Source organism: Salminus brasiliensis, chromosome 4, assembly GCF_030463535.1.
Source record: "Salminus brasiliensis chromosome 4, fSalBra1.hap2, whole genome shotgun sequence".
NCBI classification, from domain to species: domain Eukaryota; kingdom Metazoa; phylum Chordata; class Actinopteri; order Characiformes; family Bryconidae; genus Salminus; species Salminus brasiliensis.
The window spans coordinates 35,879,867-35,907,830 of record NC_132881.1 but is presented as its reverse complement, the minus strand read 5'-3'; the positions used below and the strand labels follow the sequence as shown (position 1 = coordinate 35,907,830).

Here is a 27,964-nt window from a genome sequence, read left to right as displayed (position 1 = left end):
GAAAAATGACAGTACATTCTTTTTAATGGAAAGAACAGATGGATTCAATCCACTCAATCAGTTTATTGAATATACTGTACGGTTACAGAGAGCACAAAGCGCCAGGTACATGATGGGCGAGTAACATCCATAATAATAATAACAATAATAATAATAATACAATTCTTATTCACATTAGGGGTTCATTTCTGATAAAGAAAATAAAGAAACCCTTTTACAGTCATACACTACAAAAATAGAGTGCTTTAAATTTCCACGATTCAAATGTGTACATCAGCTCTGAAGGGATGAAATACATTACAGCAACACATTTACAGCTAAAAATAAGTCAACTGAAAAACAGAACTGTGTTCAGGTAATATGGAACGGTTGTACACATGGGAATCAGGTGAATTTAAAACACTAGATTTTGTTCAGTGTAGACACTTCCCCCTCCCTCTGCTCGCATCCAGTCAGTCTCCTCACCAGGCTGAGGAAAGGCCCCGGGGTCAGTGAGTTCATCAGTGGGGTCAGGGGTTCATTATCTTAAGCAGGCTACACAATGGTCTATGTAAAAAGAGACAGTAGATCTGTGTCTCATTGCACCAGAGCACAGCAGCCAGAAACAGCCTACATCCACATCCACTCAGCGTCTTCTCACACTTCCAGAACACAGGACATATTGCCAGTTCATAAATCTTCTTTTTTGGATTTACAGCTGTGCTGTTATATATTGCAGTGAATAAACACAAATATGGATCTCTCTATATAGTCTACTGTAATTTTCAGACATATAAACAGAAGCAGCACCAGTGTTTCATTAAAGTTTAGCAATTTGCCTGTACAGCTCTGAGGCAGTAACAAATGGGGGGCAGAGAGAGAGAGAGAGAGAGAGTAAGAGACAGAGAGAGAGAGAGTGGAGAGAGAGAAAGTATGGGGTATTTTTTTTGTTGTCTGCACACTCATTGATGAGTTATATAAGGCTGATGGGGTTGCTGTGTACTTGTCTGTGTATGTGTGTGAATGAATGCTACTGTTGTTTGTTGTCTACGTGTATTGGCCAGCAGGGGACTGTTGTGTATGCGAGGGGTGAGTGTACATGCAGTGTGTCTGTGTATGTGTGTGAGCCCAGTGTTTTTTTTCATTACAAAAGCACATACACTGGCCTCATTAAATGTGGTGAGAATAATTCACCATGACAGTGTGTGATTGTGTATGCATAGGGGGCTGGGGGCCATTACAGTTGATGCTGTAAATTCTGTCTGCTGATTTGAAAATCTCCAATAAATACTTCAGTTTTACTCTTCAAATGAACTGTGTGTATTGTTAAGGTGTGTTGTGTGTGTGAGTCTCTACTGTGTGAGGGCCACATGTCCTCAAATTCCCCAACTTTTTCCCAAAAAAAGAAAGCCCAGAAAAAGCCCATACAGACGTTTCTGTCAGCATAACATGCGTCAGTATCCCATTCACATCATATTGAACTTAATCAATGTAGTAAAATCATAGAGCTTTATATGTATATCATAATCCTGTACTCTCTACAGATATAGATATATCTACAGATGTACCTCTACACATATTGATGTCTGCACAGAATATCTGATTATGAATAAAAGTACAAAATCTGCTTGGACTCTATTGCTTTCAGGAACAGAGCCACAAGTCTAAGCTTTAGCACCGACAAGACTGCAATAATAATAATAATAATAATAATAATAATAATAATAAAACCAGTGTAAAGTCACTGTCATCTGGATGCCAGTCTGCTTCGTAATTGGTCATTAGGGCTGTTAAATATTTCACTCTGTTAGGTAAAGTGGCCAATCATTAAATAATAGAACAGAGGATGAGAGAGAAGAAAGAGAGAGAAAGACAAAGGGACATTCATATTTTTCCTGTCTTCACACTGAGGTGTATCTTTGGCTGCACTTGTGGCATGCTGGTGGTGCTGTGGGTGGCTTTAGATTACACTTGTTTGTATGAAAACGACTCCACCACAGCGTAGGCCAATTGCTGCATTTCAGGTAAATAACAGCATGACCAGTGATTCTACTATATATACACAGGTATATCTGAATATTATGACCAATACTAACTGGTCTACATTGGTGTGCCGATTGCTCTGTACCACTTACCAGACTCTTCACCCTGGTTTGGCAATAACAGTCTGTGGGGCACCACTGTTATGTTGCTGGGAGGCACTCAATGTGCAAGAAGACCATTCTGGGTACACCTTCACTACAGCTGCTATAGAACATCCTACAAAGTTAGTGGTTCCCGAGATGCTACCACCCTTCACCCTGTAGCCTATTATCATGCCCTTTTGGTCATGTTGATTAGTCAAATTATGTTCTTTACTCATGACAATCGATTTGCACTCTTACTACAACTGACTGGTGTGCTTGCTAGTTTACATGTGCAACAAACTCTGTGACATCCCGGGCTGAGGGGTGTCCTCAACCAAACCAGGGGTGCTCATAATATTCTGATATGACTGTAAAAGTGGGTGAAGGGTGGTGGCATCTCTGGGATGCTCTAGGGCCACTGTAGCGTACAGAGAATGGACTTCTCGCACACTGAGTGCCTCCCAAAGGCATATTAGTGGTGCCCAACAGGCCATTAATGCCAGAGGGGAACGATAACTCCAGCGAGTGGTAGTTAACCTCTATAACGAACACCTAACGTCACCTAACACAGTCCATGCCACAACGTATTGCCAGTGTCATCCTCCATTAGGTAGGTGGTCATAATATTTTGATATGACTGTGATGATTTAAGTGTGATCACTGGACTGCCTGTGACTTATAAGTTCTAATATGACAGCATACACAAAAACAAATGCATTTTCCTCTCGCTTTCTTGTCTAATCTTAGTTCAGATCTAATAAATTCTGCTCACTTTCCAGAGTTGCATTAGACTGGTGAAATCCATGTTCCCATTTTTCTTGGAACAACAATATGGCCAGAATATTGGGGCAAATCAGTCGGGCCTTCTTTTTCCTTTTTTGCCTCCCTCTCATTCTCTTTCTCTGTCTCCCACTCCCTCTCAGTGGTTATTAACGTAGGTGCAGTTGTACTCTATGCCTCAACTCTATGTCTCCCCCTGTGGGCAATTATGAGAGAGAGCATGTTTAAAGGAAATGCTTCATGTAAAAATCTGGCCTAGCAACTCAGCTCAATAAAACTGCTTAACTTCTCAACCAACCCAGTACCATTGAAGGCTGCTGAAAATTCGAATTGTACTCTGCAGATTTTCCTATGCATTCATATATAAAGTTGTGTGTGTATATGTGCATCGAGCGTATGATTGTGTCTTCAGCAGACGGAGCCTGAAGGGTCTGACTCTCCTGGAGTGTAGAAATCTGGAATGGGCAGTCCAGTGTGAAGAGTCACCTACATACACACACACAAACAAAAGGTGCCTTTGAGATTAAAAGTAAAACTAGGGCAATGCTCATGTACAAATATTACTAAGTTCACTTGAACATATCATTTATGGACAAAAATATTGGGACACCTGCTCCAAGACCTGTTGCAGGTAATTCAATAATATTTTCAATACTAACTAAGTTTCCCCTTTTTATGTGAGTGAATAGATGTCTGTTCTCTGATGAGAACAGATGTCTGATTTCTCTATTGGTACAGATACTAGCCTTTGTATTGCTGTGTGTGTGTGTGTTTGTGTGTTACCTGAACATTGCGGTTGAGGCTGATGGCAGGGTAGTAAAGGCCCTCCAGAGAGTCAAAGGCCACTGGACCCTGCTGTTCGTCATTGATGAGGAATAAGAGAATTCCCCGCGAGAAATCCAACAGAACACCCACTGTCGCTCCCTTACCTATCCCTCCATCCGTTCTGAGAGAGAAAGTGAAAGATTCTTAAAAATATAGTTTATAGTTCATTAGTTTAGTTCATTTTCCCACTTATTCCAACCTAAAATGAGGTTGATGTAGCCAACAAGTAATGGAAACAATTAGCATCATGCATTCTGCCTCAAGCCGTGTCCAGCCGAAATCTTAAACTTTCATTTAAAAAAACAACAACACTGTAACACTTTACTGAAGCACAGTGTTCCTACGGGAATGCAACACCTACTAGCCTTTCAAGAATACTGACATAATGACTACTGTAGTCTACAACCCCTTCATTATAAACATCTTTAGTACTTAGTAGAGATCCCTTTTGCTGTTATGACCTGCTGCAAACATGATGCTTAGCCAGACACCAGTGTTCCTGTGGTATAGTAGGCCATTCCTTATGGACAAGGGTCTCCAGTTCAATAATATTCATGGATTTGCTTGCTGCAACTGCCTTCTTCAAATCCTACCAAAGACAACCACTCCAGAATTCACAAGAACTTCTTCTGAAACCAAGCCTTGTTGGACATTGAGATATGATTGGGATCATTGTCATGTTTGAAGGTCCAAGGATGCCCAAGCTTCAGCTTCCTCACTGAATGCATGATATTTTCTCTTATAATATCCTGATCCTTAATTGAATCCATCTTGCCATCCACACGCTGCAGGTTACCAGTGCCAGCTAAAGCCAATCAGCCTATCATATTTTCTGATTCGTAGGTCGAAAAGTTTTTTTGCTCCACAGAACAGAATTCTTCTGTGGCTTATTTATTTGGGTTTGAGCATGTTGGAGCTGACATTTGTGCTTTTGGGTCAACAGAGGTGAGAGCCTTACTGTGCAAACTGAAACTTCAGTGCCAGCTGCCACCAAACCTTGCTACAGGTCATTTGCAGTCGCTCTAGGGTTTTTGACCACCTGCCTCAGCAGGAATCTGGTGGCATCCGGTGATGGCTTCCTCTTCCTTTCATTTCTAGAAAGTGTTCCTTTAACGCTGAACTTGTAAATTATGCTTCCAACTGTATCTCTAGGAACATTCAGTGACGTCTTATGAACACTGCCCTTCAGTAGAGTTTTACTGAATACCTAGCAGTCATCTCATAGTTTAACTTTGAATCCAAGCACGCAGATACCACATGCTCAATCACACATACAAGACGTTTGGTGAGACCCATATGCTTCATTGACACTTCTGTGCATGCACAATCACACACATGCATGCACACACATACACACACACACATGCATGTACACCCTTTCATACCGATTGGTGTGGGAGTTGTTGTGCATGAACCAGGAGCGGTTGTTGTCCACGTACATGGCCCAGGCTTTGTCGTCCTTCCCCAGCATCACGTCCTTCAGCACATCACCCCGTGCGATCCCAAACGCAGGGTCCGGGTGGTTGTCGTAGCGATCAACGGTTATCTCCCAGTAATGCACACCGCGGGAGAAGGCTGTGTTGCCCATGACGACACGGTCGTCATAACTGTTGCATGTGACAGTCAGGTTGTCATTAGACAGTATGATGTCGGGGTGGGCCGACGCAGGGTCAAAGGTGAACCAGGCAACTGTAGAAAGGGCACACACACACACACACACAGAAATGCACAAATCATGTATTGCCCACTAAGCACTCCTTAAATACAGTGGATGAGTCATTATGGATTTGAATGACAAGTGTTAATGACCGAGACAGTCCAGTACAAACACACATGCATACAATCAATATGGACTACATTTACACACACGCATACACACACCAGCAACTAAAAAAGGACAGAAGCAGAAGGGTGTTAACATGGTTATAATAAGAATGAGGAGAAGGAGGGAGAGGAGGAAGTGAAGGAAGAGGAGTGTGTTTAAGAGAGCCATCCATACCTGTAGCTAGAGATTTAATATCACATGGGGGGAGTCCGGCTGAGATGTGAGAGAGAGAGAGAGAGAGACAGGGAGAGAGGGGAGGGGGAGAGGGTGAGTGAAAAAGGGGGGAGCGCCAGAAAGAAAAGAAAGAGGGTAAAGCAATAGAAAGGAGGGTTGATGAGAGAGAGGGAGGTAAAGCAGTTGGTCGGGGAAGCTGGATCTGCTCAGTGACATTTGCTTACCTCACATACAAAACAACAGTCATAAAGCCTTTATAAACATGATATAAGACAACTGTTCCCAAAAAATGCTAACATGACTAACAATGAATGTGAGCTATCAGGGACCACAAGCTCCTTAGCCTACTTTTAGCAGACCGCCCACAAGCTTTCATTCATTTTTAGCAATTTTGAGCAAAGTATTCCATTAATAAAGGCTTTATAACTACTTTTAACTACTTTTTCCAAAGTAAGCTGCATTTTCAATTAAACAGGCTACACATGCAGCGTTAGCAAATACTTTTACAAGAGACAAAAGTTTGTGTTGTGCTTTAAAACTAAGGAATATTAAATATCTTGTTTTGCACTGGTTTGTAGCTTTGCTGCGACTTTCTGAACACCATCCAGCTTCCCTACTTAACCAGAGCCAAGCATATCTAATGACAAAGCGATCAGGTGTGTGTGTTTACGGCAGCACGTTCTTAAACTTACTCTCAGACGTCTGCATGACTAGTGTTTTGCTGTACTGCCCAACGCCACTGGAGTTAAAGGCTTTAACACGTGATTTATATGTGCTGTTGAAGTGCAGTCCATCCACCGTGCAGATTGTCTCCGTGCCAACGTACACTTCCTGTGGAGTACACACTTTTGTGAATGTGCATATCTTTCTGTTAAGTACACACTTTTCTATGCACACATTATATCCTGAGGGCTTCACAATATTATTATATCTACAGAGGACTCAAACACACATTCATTACTTACTTTAATTTTATTTAATGGTATAACCAGCTCTGTTAGATCTACAGAAGAAGCTACAGCGAACAGAACACAGCTCAGGGTTCACCAGTCAGACTTTGAAAATTGGAGCAGAAATCAGAACACAAGAACCTGAGAGGCTTAAAAAAGAGCCTGGCCTGTTTAGAGAGAGAGCATGTCTGTGTGTAGCAGCCTACTAAGAAGTGTATAAATAGCAAGCTGCTGTAAAAAAGATCAAATCTTTTATTATATCACAGGCCAAGACTATGATCCTAAATCGACTTATGCCATTTACAGTTGCGTGTATATGCAGGGGGAAAATACTGATTGTATTTTGTGCTTCATTGCTATGATCTGTAGAAAGCTATAATAAATGATGTGTCCAGAATGCTAAATAGACATGATTACAACTACATGGTACATAGTACATGATTTTACAACTATGGATGACGGGGCAGATCCAGGCATATTTTAATAAATCGTCTGTTTTAATCACAATCTGGGTTCTGGGTCTTTGTTTTAACCATGGTGTGCAGAGCGCCACCTGGTGTCTAAGGCATCATTAACAGACATTTTCCCCAGCCTGCAGCGGGAAGGATGTTCTCAGAAGGTAAATAAAAGAGTTGAGAGTAGTGGAGAGTAGTGCAGTGTGGAACTATTATATAGTGGAACATGAAAAGACAACATGTTCAAAACATTAGAAAACTATCATGGAAACACTCTGTTGCATGCCTTGTTTTTAAACCAGCACTGAAGAGCGTGTTCAGAACTGAGAGGAGTAGGTGACATAGCATTAGTAGTTGACATAACACACATAAAGTGACTTGATTGAAAGGAACTGATCAGACTGGATTATGAAATATTAAACACAGAAAAAACACAAAAAAGTTGCTACTAACCTAAAGAAATCAGTCAACAATGTCTCATTATAGAAATTGTTATTAAAAAATTTTTGTATAAATAATACAACCACACAGCTGTCTATTAAGAGCCTTGGCTTCCACTGGAGGATACAATAATTAGATTGGGACATGCCTATTTATAACAACTGTGATGAAGTATGAAGTATGCAGGATGCAGTACTATTGGGGGATCAAATCTATAGGTTGTGTGTGTCTGTGTGTAAAACACATACTCTGAACTGCCCTCCACTGCCGTCGTCAAGCTCCAGTATATAGCCGTCCACTGCGATGGTGGAGAGTGGAGGCTGCTTCCAGGACAGAGTGGCACTGTTGGTCTGACTACAGCACTCCTCCAGCTGCAAGATTGGAGCTGCAGGGACTGCATACAAACACACACATATAGCCTTAAACACATCAGTTCTCACACACAGCACACACCCATATTTTGGCTATCGGTACACATGCTCGCATTCACACTGTGTCCTACCCTTCATCTGAACGAAGTCAAGCTGTTGGATGGTCTGTAGCAGCGGGCCGCTGTCCAGGGTGAGGTCAAAGTCGCTGGTCATACGAGGCGTGAGAGTGCCCTTACCCCATTGGCCCTCGGTCATATGAACCCTACGAATCAGTGCATCGGAGATCTGCACGCACAGACACACACATATACACACATACAAATTTTAATGCTTTGTATTTGGCCAAGCATAGTAAAGATTTAACTCCCTAAAAAGCCTGCGGACCCCTTGTCGGGTTAGAGGGTTAAAGACAGTTAAGGGGTTATTTAGCTTGTGATGTGGGCGAGACAGACACCCATGACTGTAATTGCATTGTGTATAAGACCACTCATGACAGTGTCCTAAGTTAACAAGGTGTGTTTATGGCATTTAGGGTTTATGATGTGGTGATGCCTCCTCTGTAATGCTGTTTCTCAACCAAAGCAAACAAGGGAAAATCCAAAGCTGGAGTCAGTAACCACTGGTAGTCACACATTTCGAAAGACGTTCGAAAGACGTCAAAAGACGTTGCACTTGAGTTGAGATACATCGTCCTTAAATACTTGAACCAATGAATAAAATACTGAACAGGTGTGAGAGCGACCTCCACACATACAGGGAGGAACACGAGGGCCAGTCATGTGACACAAGACCTTTGAAGGTGGTCCCATGGCACCAAGATGTAAGCAGCAGGTCCTTTAAGTTGGTGGGAAGCCTCCATGGATCACATCAATAAGTCTCAGGTGCCCATGACCCTGTCACTGTTTCACAGGTGGTTTCTTTCTTGAAACACTTTTTGGACTCATCACTGCATACCAGGAACACCCCACAAGACCTGCCTGATGTTTTAGATATGTGTTGGGGACATAGCAGTTTAGCCGTTGTCAAAATGTCTCTGATTCTTATGCTTGACCTTTTTTCCTGCTTTTAACACATCACCCTCAAGAACTGACTGTTCACTTGCTGGTCACTAGAAACAGTATTAATGTTATGGCTGATCAGTGTACAGAATTTATTATACTGGCGATAGAACCTGAACCTCTAGAAGGCTTTTTCTAATAATATGGTATCTTGTTCTGTGTAACAATACTTGTGTGTAAGTGTGTAACGATACACTCAGCTCATCATTGAACTTAGTTTACTATACTGGTTTCATGATTCAGTATTTTTAATATTTTGAACATAACTGTAATAAATACCAATGATGACTGTATTCAGCTGAAACGTGATCTACTAAAGAGACTAGATATGGAAGTTGGGAGAAGTGAGTTACAGTTTGGTCCTGGCGGTTTGCATACTTTGATATACAAATAATGCAATTGCATGAAATATCATAATTAAAACAATAATTATTCTGCATGATGAACATGATCATGTCTCCATGATCACACCTTTGCATTGCAATATTATAATTGTGTATTTGTAAAAGTATGTCATGAACTCACAAAACATTTGTGTTTGTCAGTTCAACCTTAATAAATACTTAGTGTGGTAAAAAAGCTATTTAAGTCAGATAATACTTTAAATAAGCCAATATTAAAGTAATAAATTAGGTTAGATACATAGTTTTTTTATTTTATTATTTTATATTATTATTATTATTATTTATTTTTTTATATTGCAGTGTATCATGTCTTAGAATCTTGTATAGTCTTAGGCTGAATTACCTGCAGGAATCCGCTGGGGTCATTCTCTTTGATGACCTCCAGGCAATACTCCATCAAACCTGTCGTCTGCCTCAACTTCACCGTACAGTGAGAGATCTGATCTCGCACCACCTGTAAGAGAAACCAATAAAGAAAAGCAATAAAGATAGGGAAAGGCAGAGATGAAGGAGATGGAAATGGGATAAGAGACAGAGGGATGTTTTGAGAAAGTGAGAAGGATTGAGAGGGTGGGTAAGTTGCACACTTGAAAAAAAGAGATGTTGAGCACAATAATTAATGCTTTCTCTCTCATTCACTCTCTCTCGCACTTTAGATCAATCAGCGAGATAAATCTTTGTTTCTGCCTGAAGGCTTGAATATTAGAATCTCCCTACCATCACTGGTGCTGAGGCTGGGTTGCTAGGCAACAGCAGGAAAGGCTCTTTGCATCCTCTATGAGCAAGCAGTATGTGTGTTTTCCTTGTGTGTATGTGTGTGAAAGACCACTTAGCTGCTTCCTTTTGAAAATGTTAAACATTTTCAAATGATGTCTTTCCTAAATAATCCAACACTAATGATAGGAAATATGCATTAAAAAGATTTAATACTGAGTGGAATCAAGCTGATGAAATATTTAAAACAGACAGAACAGTGTGTGTGTGTGTGTGTGTGTGTGTGTGTGTGTGTGTGTGTGTGTATGTGTGCATGCGTGGGTATCTGCTTCCTCTCACTTTAGCCACTAAACAATTCTGAAGACCTAACATTCTGGTAACCATAGCAACAGGTCTATGGCTCCATGGAGACCAGAGGCAGGAGCAGGCCTGAATAGAGTTGTGCCAAACAGCAGCAGGCCAGAGCATTCTGAACCATGACAATCACAGCACAGTGGTAAACAACGCAGCACAGCACAAAATTGTGGCGCAGCAATCAACATGGAACCACATAACACTATGCGGTATAATACACTACCACACCACACAACACAGGGAATTCATTGCTACACAACTCAATACAGCATAAACCAATGATAGACACAGCTTAACACAGCACAACCTAACATGAAGCATCATGATACAGCACAATTCAACACAGCATAACATATTAAAATCACAACACAACATGACACAGTGTAACATGAAGCAATACAGAATAACAAGGTAACAAGATGTGACACAGAACAACACAGCACAACATAACACAGTGTAACATGACACAATGTAGCACAGAACAACGAAACACCACATAACGCAGTGTAACATGACAGTGTGGCACAGCACAACATAATACAACAAAACAGAGTGACATGACACAAGGTGAAACAGCACAACACAACATAACACAACATACCACAGTGTAACATGACACAATGTGGAACAGCACATCGCAACACAACATAAGAGTATAACATGACACAATGTGGAACAGCACGACGCAACACACCATAACACAACATACCACAACACAACATAATAATCCTCTCTGGGCTTATCCAGTCTGGATGTGCTGTAGGGTTTTTTGAAGGTAGCGTATGTGATTTACCTTGAGTTTGTGCTCGTGCTCTTTGTTGACTCTGGTCAGTAGCTGAGCTTTTCTGCGGTTGAGAGCTTCAATTAGTGCATCACACTGAGCCACCAAGCATGCTTCAAATTCAACTCCATTCTCCTGAGAAATACACACACACAGACATGTTCATTGGAACGGCAAGGCAGTAACTTCAGACAAAGTCTATAAGAATATAGATGTATGAGAAAACAGTGTTAGGATAATGTTGAAAACAATAAAGTGTTAAAATGATAAATATAGAAAATATATAAATATAGTAATATAAAAGTATATATTTTTATAAAAACAAAGTAGTGTAAAACTCTACAGTTTAAAGTCTCTAAAAGAACTATTTTAATTATGAGCATTGTATTAAAACATAGAATTGTTTACTACAGTATACTTGTAATCGGTGGCAATCTTAGGGCAATGCAATCAAGTGTAACTTGTTCAGCACTTCAATCCAGCATATATAGAAAAAACAAAAAAGTGTCAAGGGAAAGGGAAGGCTTCTACTATATTTTGGAGCATTGCTGTGTGGATTTGATTGCATTCAGTGACCTCATCCCCAACTTTCCAGCTCTAACCCAGTTACACTGCTCCACAGCTCAATGCTGGGAGGCTGAATACCTCTCTGTTTAGCTGTTCCAGAAAGTCCTATTCTATTGGCAATACTTTTCTACTGGGACTACACTAGCTGTGGGTGTCCACATCTTAGCAATGGACATAAATGCAACTTAAAGTAGCTGAATGCATTCATTGGAAGGGGTGTCCAGAAATATTTGGACATATAGTGTATTTTGTAATGGAAAGTAACAAACTCCTCTTACACTTCTCTAAATGTTAAAATGAGATTGGACATGTGTGTAAACAGTACCTGTATGTGTTGCACCATGTTTCTGAGCTGAACAAGGAACTCTTTGGCCTCAGTGGCTCGATCAGACAAAACGTTGAGTGCCTGAGAGAGCTGGCCCTGGAGACAGAGAGAGAGAAAGAGTGTGAGAGAGAGAGGGAGGTTAGATACTGTACATCTGTCTCTGCCTAAAGGTCTAAATATTCTGGTCACTCCTGCTGTCCCTGGCTCTGAGGCTGCCTTGAGGTACGCAATAACAATGCACTGCTGTAGTGGTGCAAAATGAGGTAGAATCATTAGTGTGAACAGTAATCAAATGGTACAGCTGTACATTTTGGAAAGACAACTAAGAAGGTCGCTTATATGCTTTTTTGGCACTGAAAAAAAAATCTATTATACTTTATAGGAGATTATACTGTGAAAACAACGCCCATTTTATACAGACTTACAGATTTAAGTATAGCTTTTAGGTATCTGTTATCTTGCTATGATCACCATGGCCACAGTGGTCTTTATACTTATTTATATGCCCATTTAGATTTAGATTACACATAAAACAATCACCCAAAGCGAGTGAAAATATATTCAGGATAATGAATCTTTCCTTTTTTTACTGTGAGAATGACACCACCTTGCATCCCACCTCAAATGTAACCCTGCTTGTGACACTACAAGTGTGCCATAGTGTGAGAGTATAGGAAAAGCAGACAGAAGGGAAACGTTAAAGATTTGTGTCTGTGTAACACTGCCTTTACTGAATAACCTAAAAAAAACACTTTTTAGGAGTCTGTGTGTTTGTATGCAGTCTCCAAATCCATAAAGACTTGTGTGTGTGCGTGTGTAAATGTCTATAAGAGCAGTCCCTGGGTGGGTGAACAGGAAACAGACTAAGTGAGACTTGGATGACCCTACATTTCCTGAGTGTGGGAAGCCACAGGAGTGGAATTCAACATCCCAGTGCTGCTACGTCAACCAACAAGAAAGATTCCCCCCATATATTTTCTGCGTTTCACAAGAAGATGCACACACACACACACACACACACACACACAGAAGAACTCTATGGCTGTAGCAGAACACTGGTGACACTCCTCAACCGAAACAATGGCAATGCCATAAATCAATCAGTGGTCAGGAGTCCAAGAGGGCATACTTACTCTTCCTCCATTACTCTTCACAATGCTAGCTAAAGCGCTTATCTAATAGCTGATAAACCAAAATGTGCAATTTGCGCTTTTCCTCCAAGCGCATTCAATTGCCCAATGGCATTGTCCAAAAACATGTGGAGCCACTTCATGTGATTCAGAGGAAGCACAAGCTAGCCTTTACCCTCCCAGTGTTGGCAGCATTGTGTGATGGGGGAGCCGCTGATGCTGGGTAGGCACTGAAGATGACTACATTGGGTTCAGGGGATACTGTACGAACTGAACATTGTGATGTTTCACGATTGAATATTGTCCTCAGTTTTGCATTATGACAGCCAAATGAAGAAGAAGAACATGATGATGATGATTATCATTATCATTATTAGTAGTAGGAGTAGTAATAGTAGTACTAGTAGTACAATGAATGCTTCTCATTTGGATATACATGCTATAAAGATAATAAACATGCATCTAGGATATTGTGGATCATGTGTATAGAAAAGCTAGCAACTGCAGTAGCAAAGTACAGCAGCAATTCTCAAGAATTCCAATGTGTGATCTCTTAGGAAACAAAAGCCCAAGAGAGAAAAACAGCAGGGACGGCACTGCATGGGCCCTGAGCCTAGCTCAGTGTTCTTTTATAGCTAACCCCTAAATTATGGCCGCACTATGCTACGAAATAGAGCTTAAATGCAATTTGACCAATTTAACTTGACTTCTGGTCACCTCACCAGGCTACTCACAAGCTTTTTTGACTGTATCTCCTAGCCCTGCGGGCCTATGTTCTGTAACCTTCTGTGAAATGAACATACACTACTGCAGCAGGTGCTGAAATGTTTACAGTCCATGGCCACCCAATCAAATCAGATCAATATCAAATTACATCCTTGCTTCTATGACCTTGTCAGCCTCTGACCTTGTGACCCGGCCTGCCCTGCCACTGCATTTGCCACTACGGTCAGGGTTAATCATTCTCATAGATAGATAAAACGTGTGCGTGTGCGTGTGTGTGTGTGTGTATTTTTACCTGAGCTCAGCTGCATCAGCACTCTCAGAGCAGGAAAAGGTAATGATTGTAGGTTGTTGCTGACATCAGTAAAATTGTCACCACTGTAAGAGGACTCAGGAGTTTTTCTCTCATCATGTCTAACTGTTCCTGTGTGTATAAGGGGGGTGTTGGGGGGGGTGTTCAGCGTGTAGGTGTACAGTTTATGAAAGTGAGTGAAGTGTCTGATCAAGCTGTGCATAAATAATTCCCTGCAGGAGGATTAGGCCCATTTAATTACACTCTTTTTCTTCTTCTGCAGAGAGTGACAGAGCGAGCGTGAGGATGACAGGAAGCTGTCAGAGCTGATTAGTTTGTGCTTGCTGCTTCAGGCTCTAAATGCTCAACCAATCATAGAGCTTATGCATCCAACTCTGACCAATCACAATGCACCCTGCTCTATGCAGCCCTTATTGCCTCTGTAATTTATTATATCTTCATACAGAAGCTACACCAAACACTTTAGAACACCACAGAGATGTTCAAATCTATCGCCACTGAGGGTCTCTTATAGCTAGATAGACAGACGGACAGACAGACAGACAGACAGACAGATAGATATTAAGCCAGGTATTACAGCAGCACAAAAGTACAGTGGAACACAAACAAGTGCAAAGCAAAGTAAAGAGCAAAGTAGCCTCCCATATATGTACAAACACATAAACAGAAAGATATAATAAGTATACAAGTTAAGCAGTTAATTGTTAAGGCGCACATTGACATTGTTTATGAAACTCACTGTAACCGGTCATATATAGACATATATGTACACTGTATCAGAGTAAAACAGCTTTTTCCTGCAGTTGCTGATAAATTCTACAGGTTGCATTTGTTTAGCCTAGAGAACTGCTGCAAGAGGCCTTAAGAAAGTTCTATTTCAGAATTTCTGTTTATCTCAGCCAAACCTCTCTCTAAAATATCTATAGTTTATAATTAAAACACTAAGGAATCAACACACTTATCTAACTAAATCAAAAACAGAATCATTTAAAATTTAAAAAAATAATTTAAAAAATATATATAACCAGATAATTGTAACTGTATTACAACCAATATTTAATAATACTGCCATCACTGCATGTTGGCTGAACAAGCTGCTGTTTCACCAGAGATTTTAGTAATGCTAAATTTATTTGGATATGATACTAAATGGTATTTTTACAGGAGAAGGCAAAACCCTTCGTATCTTTCAATTTAACTCCATGTAAAAAGCTTTTATTCCAGGTTATTTTTTTTATTATTTTGGATTATCAGTCCATTTATCTGTTGCACGTCTGTCCTGTTTGTGCCCCTCTGCTCCATTTCTCTTGGTTTTCCTTCTGTCAGTTTGTTTTGGTTTTCCCCATGTGCTCTTGGCTCTGTTTTTTTTAGTTCTTGTCTCTGCCCTAGCCCCACCTTGTTATTAGTGTTCCCACCTGTGCCTCCTTTGTAGCCCTGTCCTTTTGTTATCTTCCTCAGGTGTATCCTGTCAGTCTCTGTGTATATGCAGTCCCTTTATTTCAGTGTCCCTGGTCTTGTGTATTTTCCACATCAATTCACTGTTGTTTGCTTGGCTTGTGTTTATACTGTGTGTGTGTTTCTCCTTTAGTTTGGTTCTAAGGTTATGTTTGTTTTAGTATTTTGTTCTTGTTTATTAAGTATCTTGTTTGCTTTGTTTTGTTTTCTTAGTAACACTTTACGTCCACCTTCGAGCTCCACAACTGTGACATTACCAAGAAATGTAGTCATGAAATTCATCTTCATTTTTCCAAAAGCCTAAACTCTCACCCTGGTCCTAAACCTAATCCTGATCCAAATCCTAACCCTAACACTGCTGCTAGTTATAGATGTAAACAGTTTGAACATTTAAAGGCAATCTACAGTAGGCTACAGTGTACTATCCAAATAAAGTGAAACTGAGATTTTTTTTTTTACATACGCAGAGCAGCTCCTGCATCTCAAGTTCCCATTATCTGCTGGCACACTATGATCCCATGCTATATGGGATTTGTTTGTACAGCTGTTTCAGTGTGTTTTTTGTCTGAACGCCTTCACAGCTCACAGTAAAGGTTACAGCGCTATCCTTCCATGTCCTTTTATTGTCAGTGTATCATTTAAAGTTCCACAAGTCTACCTCCTAGTCTGAGACAACAAAGTAAAAGGGAAACCAAAGATATGATGCTCATTAAGGCTGCTGTGCTGTACAAAGAGCAGGCCTATTCCACCCATAGCAACAGTAATGCAGATAACAGGCAAAAGAAGTTTATACACACCAATTAGCAAACTACATGCTAACACATCATCCAGCACTTTCCTGAAACTGCTTTGAGGGGCCTGCTTTATTTTGACAAATTTGGGTTTTAAGGTAACTGCTGCTGCTGTTACCTGCTTTTTTTATCATTTACCAACATGAGAAAAATGTAAGATAGGAGGATATACACTACATGGACAATAATATTGGGACACCTACACATTACACCTAAAGCATCTTTTATGGTATCTCATTCTAAAACCATAGGCAGTGAAATAGAGTTGGTCCCCCCTCTGCAGCTGTAACAGCAGGTTTGGAACTCTAGTTATTGAGTCAGCAAAGCGTTGGAGATGCACTCATGCTTCTCAGCACTCAAAGACCCCTGCTCAGTAACTTAACGCGAGTTGCTGTGGTTCCTAAACACTTCCACTTTTCAATAACACCACTCACAGTTGATAAAGAAATATCTAGGAGGGAAGAACCAGCTGTCTTGTTGCACTTTTATGTTTTGATTTTATACACCTGTGGCAATGGGACTGAATGCCTGAATTCAGCGATTAGGAGGTGGGTCCCAATACTGTATCGTGTCCCATATTGAGTAACTTGCATTGTGAAACTGTACCAAGTTTGGATAAGCACTGTCCACCCCTACACTGTACTGGTCTGGCACTGAAAAAACAGCATATGTAGGCCTGAGGCCATCACAAAACTACAATCTGTTCAGAGTCAGAGAGCCAAGTGTGCAGGTTTTTTTAAAGGGAGCTCCCAAAGGGGCTGGATGCGATTGCGAAATTCTGGATGCTGCTTAAACTTGATATACGGAATGTGTTCTTTAGAATAAACCAGGTCCTTTACCATCTGAAACTGTATTCACTGTTGTATCAAATGTTGTTAGCTCTGTGTTTCCTAGTTTTCTTCCTTTACATTGTGTAAACAGTTCATTTCAAATGGACCAACAGAAATGACCTAAAACTACTTATATAATATAATCTATAGACAATGCCAACTCCATGTACAGTCTCCTAAATAGAGGATAGAGGTCTGCAGTAATGACTCATACACAATCAAATCTTTGCACTACAGAAATTTCAGAAAACAGCAGGTTTTCTGTCTGCTCTTTCAAAGTTCCTACTGGATTCTTTCATCCAGTAGTGATTTTAGTGTTTTTTTATCTGCTGAACTTTATTTAATGAAACCAGTCTAATTACACTGTTGGAAATGAAAGCAGTTAATCAGTGTTTTTTAAGCACTAACAATATCCTTGATATGCTTAGACAAACATATTGTAAATCACAAAAACAACATTTATCAGGATATGGTAAAATATTGTCATATTACCCAGCCCTAGTTTGAATATATTCATTCTTGTCAGTATTACTATAAAATGCTGGGATCTAGTACTAAGAACATGACTGTACTTGGAGTACTTGAGGATGTCTGTCATATTGTTGCTAAATACTGTATTACAAAAGAACTTTTCTCTTCTACCTCAGTTACTGCTAAGCTATACACAGTCACTGTTATACATTGACTGTGTATAGCTATATGTTATAGCACGTTACAGACCTCTGCACCTTATCCCCACCACACACATTCAGTACTGAGTGCTGTGTCAGCGCTGCACTGTCTAGTCTGTTTACTGTGTCTAATGTTGGTTTTATTTATTGTATTGTGTTGTTCTGGTCCCATGTTTGCACTTTATGTATCTTTATGTATCTGTAATATATTACTTCTGCTCCTTGGTGCACCATGATGGTCCTGGAGGAACGTAATTTTGCTCCACTGTGTACTTGTACTCAGTATTGTATTGTATGACAATAAAAGACTCTTTACTTGACTTTGATTATGGACCTTTATTCCAGAAAGCTTCACAAACTCAAATATGCAATAGTGTATGCTATACACCCGCCTTATTCAGACATAGGCTGTGTTTTTGCTATTGCTATTTGCTATCGGTCGGGTTTTGTGTTCACACAGCTCTAAAAAATCAGGTCTGTGTCAAATCTAGGCCAGAAATAGAGATTTGTGCCACCCAAACCCTGTAATGTGAATGTTCTCTATGTGGTCTAAATAGCTCCTAACTCTAATGGCTACGTACATAACTCACATTACTTTTAAAGTAGTGTAAATGATTTATTAACTATGAAACTATGAAACTAATAGACTCACATACAGTAGGGATCCTTGCAGATAGAGGCAGAGGACACTGAAAAGGTCCAAGAAAAGCTCTCTCTTGTGTGTTTCTATGTGTGTGTGTGTGTGTGTGTGCCTTGAGCTTTGCAGTGAGGAAGCTGTTTCTGGCTCTGCAGTGATCCTGCAGATGAGCACTGTCCCAGCAGAGTGCTGTCACAGAACAAACTGATCCATGAGACGGAGTGATATCACAAAAACGACAGAAAGAGATAGAGCGGCTCTCTAGCCATTCCCCCCTGCTGTCAAGTGTGCTATTTTCTTCCTTTGTCTTCTTCCCTATCTCATCTTTTAGCCTTTCTCTGTACAACACCTGGGACTGCTCGTATCTGACCTAATTATTCCACAGCAGCTCTGAACAGTCCTCAGCTAACCTTAAATATGTACTCTGACATGAAAGATATACAACGGAAATAGGAGACCCAGAGAAGATCCCATGCAAAGAGGAGAATCTGTAAAAAAAAAAAACGTAGCGAGGAGATGACCAGGGAGTCGAGTCGAGTCGGTGTTGGAATAAAATTGATGAGGGTTGGTGAAGAGGAGATGCTGTGCTCGTATCTGGCCGTCCAAGCATGGCCATCTACACCCATAACACACTTCACAAATTAAACAGATGGGAACAGGGGTGGCGAATGCACCAGTGCCTTATGATTTATCAGACTAAAGGTAGCAATTAAACTGCACTGATATTTAAATGTTTGAATGAATTATAATGATATTAATCAATGTCTGCTCGTTGGTATGGCCAAAATATGAACTTATTAATTAAAGTTTTTGTAATCGGCATAGCAATGCCTACATTTCAGTGCTATCCTCATGTTCTCAGCGCTAAAATTGAACAGGCTCTTATATCAAATTAAGTGTTGTCAAACTATCTTACACCACAGTAGCTAGCTTTTACCTCCTCCTCTCTCCAACGACAGCTTTATTTACAGAATTGTTTCCCATTTCATTCTCATCAGAACCAGGCCTTATGACCGCTGCTTTTCTTGTGCCAGTGTCCACAAAAAGGTTGCTGAACTTCGGTACGCGACAAAGCAAAAGCCGGGAGGAGATTCACACTGGTTTAAAACTAACTGACGCTAGCCTTTTCCTTTCCATCTATTCCCACCAACTTTTGCTCCCTCAAAAAAAAAAAAAAAAAGGACAGTCCCAGCCGACTGAAACTGGAGCTAAACACGCATCAGAGGGAAAGATTCACTTTCAATTTTTTGCAGGCAAATCCAAAGCAGCAGGTGGGGCAAGGCTAAAAGCTAACCGGCTACAATCTCCTAAGCTTGCTAACAGTACATCATGCTAAGAGGACAGCAATACTATACAGTGTTACTTAGGCATAAAATTGTTTTCAAACATAGATTCTGTAGGAATTCATCAGTGCCTTAAACCAGCCAATAAATGCAGAGCCCTGCATTTAAGTAAAAGTACAGTCGGCATGTTTCATTCTGAGGCAAAATAACAGGGTTGTACATAAGGCTTGAAAAAGTATATCTGAGAATTTGACACCCCAACCAAGGTCACATACTATATTATACTAAATTATAAATCAACAAATGTATTCTGTGGCACCTTTTAAAAAGGGCACATATTTAGGTACTCTTCATTTCTTCTGTATTGAAAAGTGCAACGTATTAAGACAGTACCGTATTGTATCAAACTAAATTTATGAATGTTGTGTACTGTTACCTAGTATGTGCATATTTTTACATGCAAGTGTACCTGTGACAACTGTAAAAGCGAGAATGTGTGTATTGACTAGTGAATGTACTGATCAAAACCACCCAGAATCTGACCTTTAACACTGAACCTATCAATGCCAGATAATAGTCTGGTGTGATTCTCAGATAGAGCCCCACATAGAGGACAAGCAGTGTGCCTTGGAGTGACGCTCAGAGAATGTTGCATTCTGGGAAGAGGCCAACCACACACCAGTGCTCCGCTGTGTCAGAACAATGGCAGAACATAAGCTTTTTCACAAAGCAAACAGCTCATTTAAACACAATGCATACAATCAAATTAAAGCTACACAGGACTTCAATGCATAAAAGACTGAGCTAGAACTTACGGATATCAAAGCTCGGCCTGGGGGTCAGATGAACTAGTGGGGTTGTAGTGTCTCATGTTCGTTTCATATTTCACTGGTTTCTCGCTCTTTTCTTAAGTGCCTTGTGTGGTGTAAGTGTGTGTGTGTGTGCGGTTTTGGTGCCATTACACAGGCTATGGGAAAAAAACACTTAATTATAAATTGGATTCCGATTTCATTGTCAACTCAATCTCTTATCTAACTAGAGTAAGAGCACACACACACACACACACCCACGCACACACCCACGCACCCACCAAGCTAGATTAGATTCATACAGCATACCAACAGACCACCACTGAATAACACATTCTAACATTTGGTGCAGCAGATTTCATATTAACTCACTGCTGTTTAGAATAGCTTCGACATAACACATCATAAAGCCTATTTGTTGTCTAGCTGATGGCTGGTCAGCTTCAAGCTACAATCAGTGCTACAAGCTTTTAATCAGTAACTGTCACAATCTGGCATCACTGACCACTGGAATAAATCTTTCTGTTTCCACACCACTTCCCACTTTCATATAACCTGTTTTGGGGTTTTTTTAATAGAAGAAACTGACCCTTTTGTTGAATGTACACAGTGTCTATTACTTTGCATTTTGTCCAAAATGCACCACTAGAATATTTATATGATTTTATACAATATATGTCCAAATGTTTGTGACTGAATGCATTCAGCTAGTTTAAGAAGCACTCATTGCTTACACAGATGTGCAAAAGCACACGCATAGCTTGTCTAGTCCCAGGCATTAGCTAGAGGAGTGTAAACCCCCAGAATCCAGCTGTGGAGCAGTGGAGTGCTGATGCTCAATCCAGTTGGGGATGAGGTGGGGTGGTGACCATCCAACATTCTAATCTGACTAATGCTTTTGCAGCTGAATGCAATCAAATCATCACAGCAATGCTCCAGAATGAAGTAGAAAGCCCTCCCTGGACAGTAGAGACAGTTACTTCAACAAAAGCAGGATAAACTCTTTTTTAATAGCCTTGATTTCGTACATTTGTCTACAAAGTGTATTTCACAAAGCTAGCCAGATAATGTAACCCCAAATGTCGGGACTGTCCAAAAAGAACAGGCTAAACTCAAGAGTTATCTGGCTAAACCGAGAGATCCAGCTTTGTGAAATATCTGAAATATCTATAACTCAAACCTCTAATCAGACCTGTAGACCTACATAAGATGAACACAAGCTTTACACTGGCCCCAGTTTAAGGGGGCCATGGGAATCTAATACATCACCACGACAACAGGCCCCACAGACAAAGGATTCCATTGTCCCCTGAGGAATAACAGGATACGAGCAAACTCACACATACATACACTCACACACACACACATACACAAAAGATACCCAAAGGACACACAGTAACAGCTGTGTACTCCAGTGTCATCAGACTTTGTGTGTCATTCTGGGTCCGAATTTCCCAGGACATCTACACATGACAAACTGAGCTATGCTACACACACCCCAGAATATGGGCAACACATACACACACACAACACAGTGTGAACACCAAGAGGAAAGAGCCTCAAGTCTTTTCTCCTGGGTGGGTCCCTCTGGTCCATCTGTCATAGCCAGGAGCTCTGCTACTCATACACTCACACACACAGATACAGTGTTACGTTGTGTATGCGTGTGTGCCTACGTGAGTGGGTAATACTGCGCACTTCTAAATCTGTTCCCTTCAACTCCCACACATTATCACACTAAGAGCTAAAGAGAGTGCATAACCAACCCCACGCACATACACACACACTCACCCACACACATCCTTAATCTGCCCTATGGAGAGTGGGGTTTCTTCAGCTGTGCCATCGCTCTCAAAATAACATCACACAATCAAAGAGCTTTAGATAGGCATTTCTCACTCTACATACATACATCAGAGTCTATACTCTCTTTCTCTCTCGCACGCTCATACACACATGTACACATACACACTGCACACGGATGAAGTCGAAGCCTTCAGAGAAAGATTGTTCACAAAGATGTTAAAGTGTGACTCAAGAGGGGACGAGGTATAGACAGAAAGAGAGAGAGAGAGAGAGAGAGAATAAGAGAAAGAGTGTCTCAGTTCTTACTTACACACATACATTGGCCTGCAAGATATGCTAGTGTTGCAGTCAAGATTACAGGCAAGATCAGACCAAGTCTAGACCAAGACCTTGAAGTAGTCCAGTTCAAGGCACATGCAAGAATAGGAGCAGGTGAGACTGAGATGAGAACAGCAGTGAACTGAGTGTTTTTCTACCATGTTTCTCATATGCTTGGATATCCATTGGTCAGCCATAACAGTAGTACTCAGAACTCAGAACTAACTCTCTCTTTTACCTTCTCCAAGTAAATGGCCACCCAGCCCGACCTGCTGGAAGATTGCCCGCTGAGGTCCCCTCTACCTGCTGCCACCTACCAGTCCGACCATCAGCCCCCCCACCCACCACCACCCATACCAGACCAGCGGCACACCCGCCTACCACTGTTGTAAAAAGCGCTATACAAATAAATTTGACTTGACTTGACTTGACTAGTACTGCCTGCTTAATACCGAGTAGGTCCCCCTTGTGCCATTCTGACCATTCGAGGCTTGGACTCCACAAGACCTCTGAAGGTGTCTTGTGGAACCAAGGTGCTAGCAGCAGATTTACGTCCCATAAGTTAAGCCTTAGGCGCCCATGACCCTGTTGCCAGTTATTAGTTGGTTTCTTTCTTTAAGCACTTTTGGTAGGTACTAACCACTGCATTCCAGAAAATCCCCACAAGACCTGCCTCATGTTTTGCTAATTTTCCCTGCTTTTTTCCTGATTGTTCGCTTGCTGTCTAATATAATCAGATATATCCACATTTCACATCGACAGACGCCACCGTAGATGAAGATAATCAGTGTTTTTTTTACTTCACCTGTCAGTGGTGCCAATGTTGCAGCTGATCGGTGTAGATGCTATCTGATGTTGCTGATGCTGACATAATATTAGGACTGGAGAAAGCCCACATTTTCAACACAGCGATACTGCACAGCAAATGAAGAGGCCTATCTCTTTGCATTATGCTCACTAAATTAAACTTCAGTTAGCTTACCATGTGATGTTTTTGACTGAACATAACACAACAGATTACAAATTAGGTTAACTACGCCTGTTTTATACCAGGAACCACACAGCAATTAAATAAACTTCATTTGAAGCATACCATTACTGCTTCACTGCTCTTACAGAAAAAGCAAAGAACAAAAAAAGTTGGAAATAAAGGAGACTTTGCATTTGTTGGATCATAAGCAAATGTCAGAGTGCTATCCACCCCGACACCAAGACAAAGTCAAAATAACGTAGAGACTGGCACAAGATCACAACCATCACCAAGCTAAAGACCAGGCTCAAGTATTTCAACACTAAGTACTGCAATTATACTACTACATACTACAGGTAGACAACCTGGCTAGAGAAGAAGGTTATCTTCATTATTTTTCTTTTTTATGTCATTTTCTGAGGTTGTATAAGTTAGAACAGACACCATTACTGCCATATTAAACAAATGAGATATACTGGGCTGGACTAAATTCAAATAAATAAGTCTAATTATGCCCTTAACAATACATACACATGGTCAGTGTTTTTACATATGGATGATATCCACAGTATGCTCAGAAAAGTGTATTGTGATGTGATTTGACATAATATAACAATAGTCATATATTACATTTTATGTTTATCACATGTGCAATACAGTTTATTATATTTACACCTATATTACTTATATCACATAATCTATAGTGTTGTGGTAAAAGCGGCCTGAATTATTGTTGTATGTATAGTTAAAAAACACGGATGCATGCACACACACTCACATACACAGAGCGGAAGGGCCCTCTTTTACTACTGTCGGCCAAAAACACACACCCCTTTAACGTTACCATGGAGACAAATACACATACCCCTTTACCATTACCAAGGAGACACAGTTCCCATAAGAAACAGGTAGAACATCCCCCTAGTAATGATCTACTTTCAGAGCTGCACCAACTAAAGGACGAGGAACGCAGGCCTACTGTTTAAATGAGAGACCTCTGACACAGCTCTGATTGAGTGACCAAGTAACACTGCCTTCTCACTCTGAACTCAATGTGCTCCCTGACTTTAGTCTTCTGGATCAATCACAACATCTACAGTGAGGTGACGAGAGATGTTTTGTTCACTCAGATAACAGCCCTCTCCTCCCTGTCTGCTCTGTTCTGTTCGGTCTGAATCACAGCGAGCACCGTTTGGCTCGTGCTCTGAATTTTAACACGAACATTGCCGCCGCCTCTGCTCTTCACTGCCACATTCCTGTCACAACTTATTAAACGGTCAACACTCTGAACGCAGTTACACTGCAGAACATTACTGACCAACAATCACACGCTTATATCTTTGGTCCTGACTGGGTTCTTGATGGGGTAGAGGAATTCTGCACAGTGAAACCCCTCTGTCATTACCTGACTATGGATAAATTAGACTACCTCTACAGAGTACACAAGTGCCTAGTCTAGGATGAGCGTAGACCAGTGGCTGGAGTACCCCAGCTCTGCATATTTCGGTGCTTTTCCTGCTCCTGCACACATACTTCAAACCAGGAGATTTGCTGATTAGCTGATTAATTGGATTGGATGTGTTAAATCAAGGAAATTTGCAGATTAGGGGTACTACATGACCGGAGCTGTGAACCACTGAGGACAATCCTGGTGGAGAGTAAATGTAAGGATACTAAACGGTTTGTCCACTGAACATTTGATATTCAGTGAGGTTCTCTGCACTCTGAAGACACAGCAGCATAGCAATCCCAAGAACACAGCCTATGTCCATTCTGCACTGTCACAGCTCTCCTGAGCTACACATTTTTTAATTCAATCCCATATTGCTTTAGTGCAATGCTGAGTCACAGATTGGTTCAATCTCAAGACCCAATCCTGAAGATCTACCACCATGAAGAGTTCAGATCCAACAACCTGGCTCCAATATTTGTCTGGATTAGGAGTTTTAGATAAGGGTTGGTGCTGAACCCTTACAATACCTGCAGTGTGGTAGATCTCCAGGTCCAGGAGTGGGCCCCCCTGAAACTGTTAACCTAGTGACACTGGCTTGAGTATACTGGAATGTTCTTCTCTCTCATAACATGTCTAACCATCTGATAAGATGGACAATCAGTGTAGTCACAAACACGCTTCCAGGCTACTGACACCTGCTCCATCCACAAACACTCCGTCACGGCCTCCATCTCTTCCTCACCTTGTGTAGTTTCCACATGGCTCCGAGCGCCTTGACCTCGTGCGCGGAGTGCCTGCCCTCCTCCAGGCACTGGTAGCATACAGGCGTCTTGCACTGCACGCAGTACATGCTGAGGTTCTCCAGCTCGTGCTCCGTGCATGTAGAGGTCTTGCGCGGGCTCGCGCGGCGGCTGATGCGCCCTTGCGCGGGCGGCACGAGCCGGTGCTTGGCGAGCGGGCCGCGCGGCGGGTGGCAGCGCACGCGGCACGCGTCGCAGTAGAAGACGTCGCACTGCTCGCACAGCACGGTGGCCTCGCGCGGGCTCTTCTCGCACAGCTGGCAGCGCAACGCCGCCGCCTTGCTCTGCTGGTAGCGCTCCACCACCGCCTCCAGCACGCGGTTCTTGGGGAAGCCGCGCAGGCCGCGCTCGTCCAGCGTCAGGCTGCGGTGGCACTGCGGGCACGTGAGGCACGCGTTGCGCGGGATCATCATCATCATCATGGCGGGGGGATGTGGATGAGGATGGGGAGGAGGAGGAGGCGCACCGGAGGCGGCTGGCGGAGGCAGCAGGTGGTGTTGCTGCTGCTGCTGCTGCTGGGAGGGCGGCGGGGCCGGCGGAAAGACACGCACCCCGTTCGGAGACTTGGGGCACGGCGTGGTGGGCGCGCTCGCGAAGCCCCCGTACGAGCCGTAGCCACTGTCCGCCTCGCTGTACAGGCTCATCTTGTCCAGGTCCAGGTAGTCATAGTCGGACGCGGCGGAGCCGGAGGCGCGCCCGCTCTGTGGCGACTCGGCGTCCGGCGTCTGCACCAGGATGTTCCGCGCGCAAGCCAGGCAGATGTTGTGCGAACAGGGCAAGATGATGGGCTCGCGGAAAAACGACCCGCACACCGGACACTTCAGCTCCTCTTCCATCTCCTCCATTTTGGCCAAAAACGGTGAAGCCAGAGAAGGCAAAGAAAAAGAAAACAATAAACGCTACCGACCCCGGCTGTAAGTCTCCCCTCCGATGTCAGCCCCCTCTCCTCGGAATGCACGCACAGAGCCGAAGGAGGGGAGCTTTATAGCGCGGGCGGGAACACAGCGCAGCCCAATCCGCAACCGCGGAGGAAGCGATTTCGGCCACTAACGAAAGTCCAAAGTGAACCGCTATTGGCCAAAGCAGCTGCCAGATTCAGCGGGGCAGCCAATCAGTGAGTAGCGAGCTGTGGCCGGCATCCAGACAAAAAAAGCACTCCTCGTGAGACAACACACAGCACTTTCAAAGACACGACGACTCGAGACGTGACAACAAAGTGAATTAGGGGGTCCTCGGCCTTTACACTACCTAGATAACACTCCGGAAACATTAGTGTGCATAAATCTAGAGTTTTCGTCAAACAGCTGGTCACAAGCACAGGACATGGTCCTAAAACCCTGGGGAAATTCACAGTGTCACTGCAGCAAAGGGATAGCAAGACACTCTGTTTGATTAGTTAATTTCAAGTCAAGTCAAGTCAAGTGGGTTTATTGTCATTTCAACTACATACAGAGTACACAGTGAAACGAAACAACGTTCCTCCAGGACCATGGTGCAACATAGACAGTGCATACAAGACACAAGTGCAACACAAACAAACAAGTGCGGACAGACAACACAACACAGTACAGACAGAGGATAATAAATAATGACGGTAGTGTGCAAGTTGTGCAATGTGCAATAAATAGAGTCCAGTGAGGTAGTAAAGTTATTAGTGCAAATGCTTGTGCAAAAAATGCTTCCCATGTTATCTGGGGTGAATGGTTGAGAGAGAGAGAGAGGGAGAGGGTACATGTACCAGAAAGATATCAGTTCAGAAGTTGAGTTGTGTTGAGGAGTCTGATGGCTTGGGGGAAGAAGCTGTTGCAGAGTCTGGTCGTGTTGGACCGGATGCTGCGGTATATGT

At 42.0% G+C, this 27,964-nt stretch overlaps 1 protein-coding gene across 4 annotated transcripts; it reads right to left on the bottom strand.

Moving 5' to 3' along the window:
* Positions 1-16: 16 nt before the first annotated feature.
* On the bottom strand, positions 17-27,060 carry trim9 (tripartite motif containing 9). 4 transcript variants are annotated; one of them, XM_072678228.1, is made up of 11 exons: positions 26,061-27,060; positions 12,130-12,225; positions 11,250-11,372; positions 9,732-9,842; positions 8,058-8,211; positions 7,804-7,949; positions 6,402-6,540; positions 5,710-5,748; positions 5,096-5,399; positions 3,669-3,831; positions 17-3,371 (listed from the first exon to the last, which is right to left on the bottom strand). In XM_072678228.1, exons 1-11 carry the CDS (start codon positions 26,961-26,963, stop codon positions 3,294-3,296), a joined length of 2,256 nt encoding a protein of 751 aa, XP_072534329.1. In that variant the 5' UTR covers positions 26,964-27,060; the 3' UTR covers positions 17-3,293. The 4 variants fall into 4 exon arrangements, with proteins under 4 accessions (XP_072534329.1, XP_072534331.1, XP_072534330.1 ...); XM_072678230.1 differs by having other exon boundaries at positions 5,150-5,399; XM_072678229.1 differs by lacking the exon at positions 5,710-5,748.
* Between the last annotated feature and the right edge of the window lie 904 nt (positions 27,061-27,964).

Coding starts and splice junctions, on each gene's coding strand:
- trim9 (XM_072678228.1), bottom strand. CDS start 26,963: ATGGAGGAGATGGAAGAGGAGCTGAAGTGTCCGGTGTGCGGGTCGTTT. Junction 6,541..7,803: donor GCAGTGGAGGGCAGTTCAGA/GTATGTGTTTTA, acceptor TGTACTCCACAG/GAAGTGTACGTTGGCACGGA. Junction 5,749..6,401: donor AGTCATGCAGACGTCTGAGA/GTAAGTTTAAGA, acceptor CTCACATCTCAG/CCGGACTCCCCCCATGTGAT.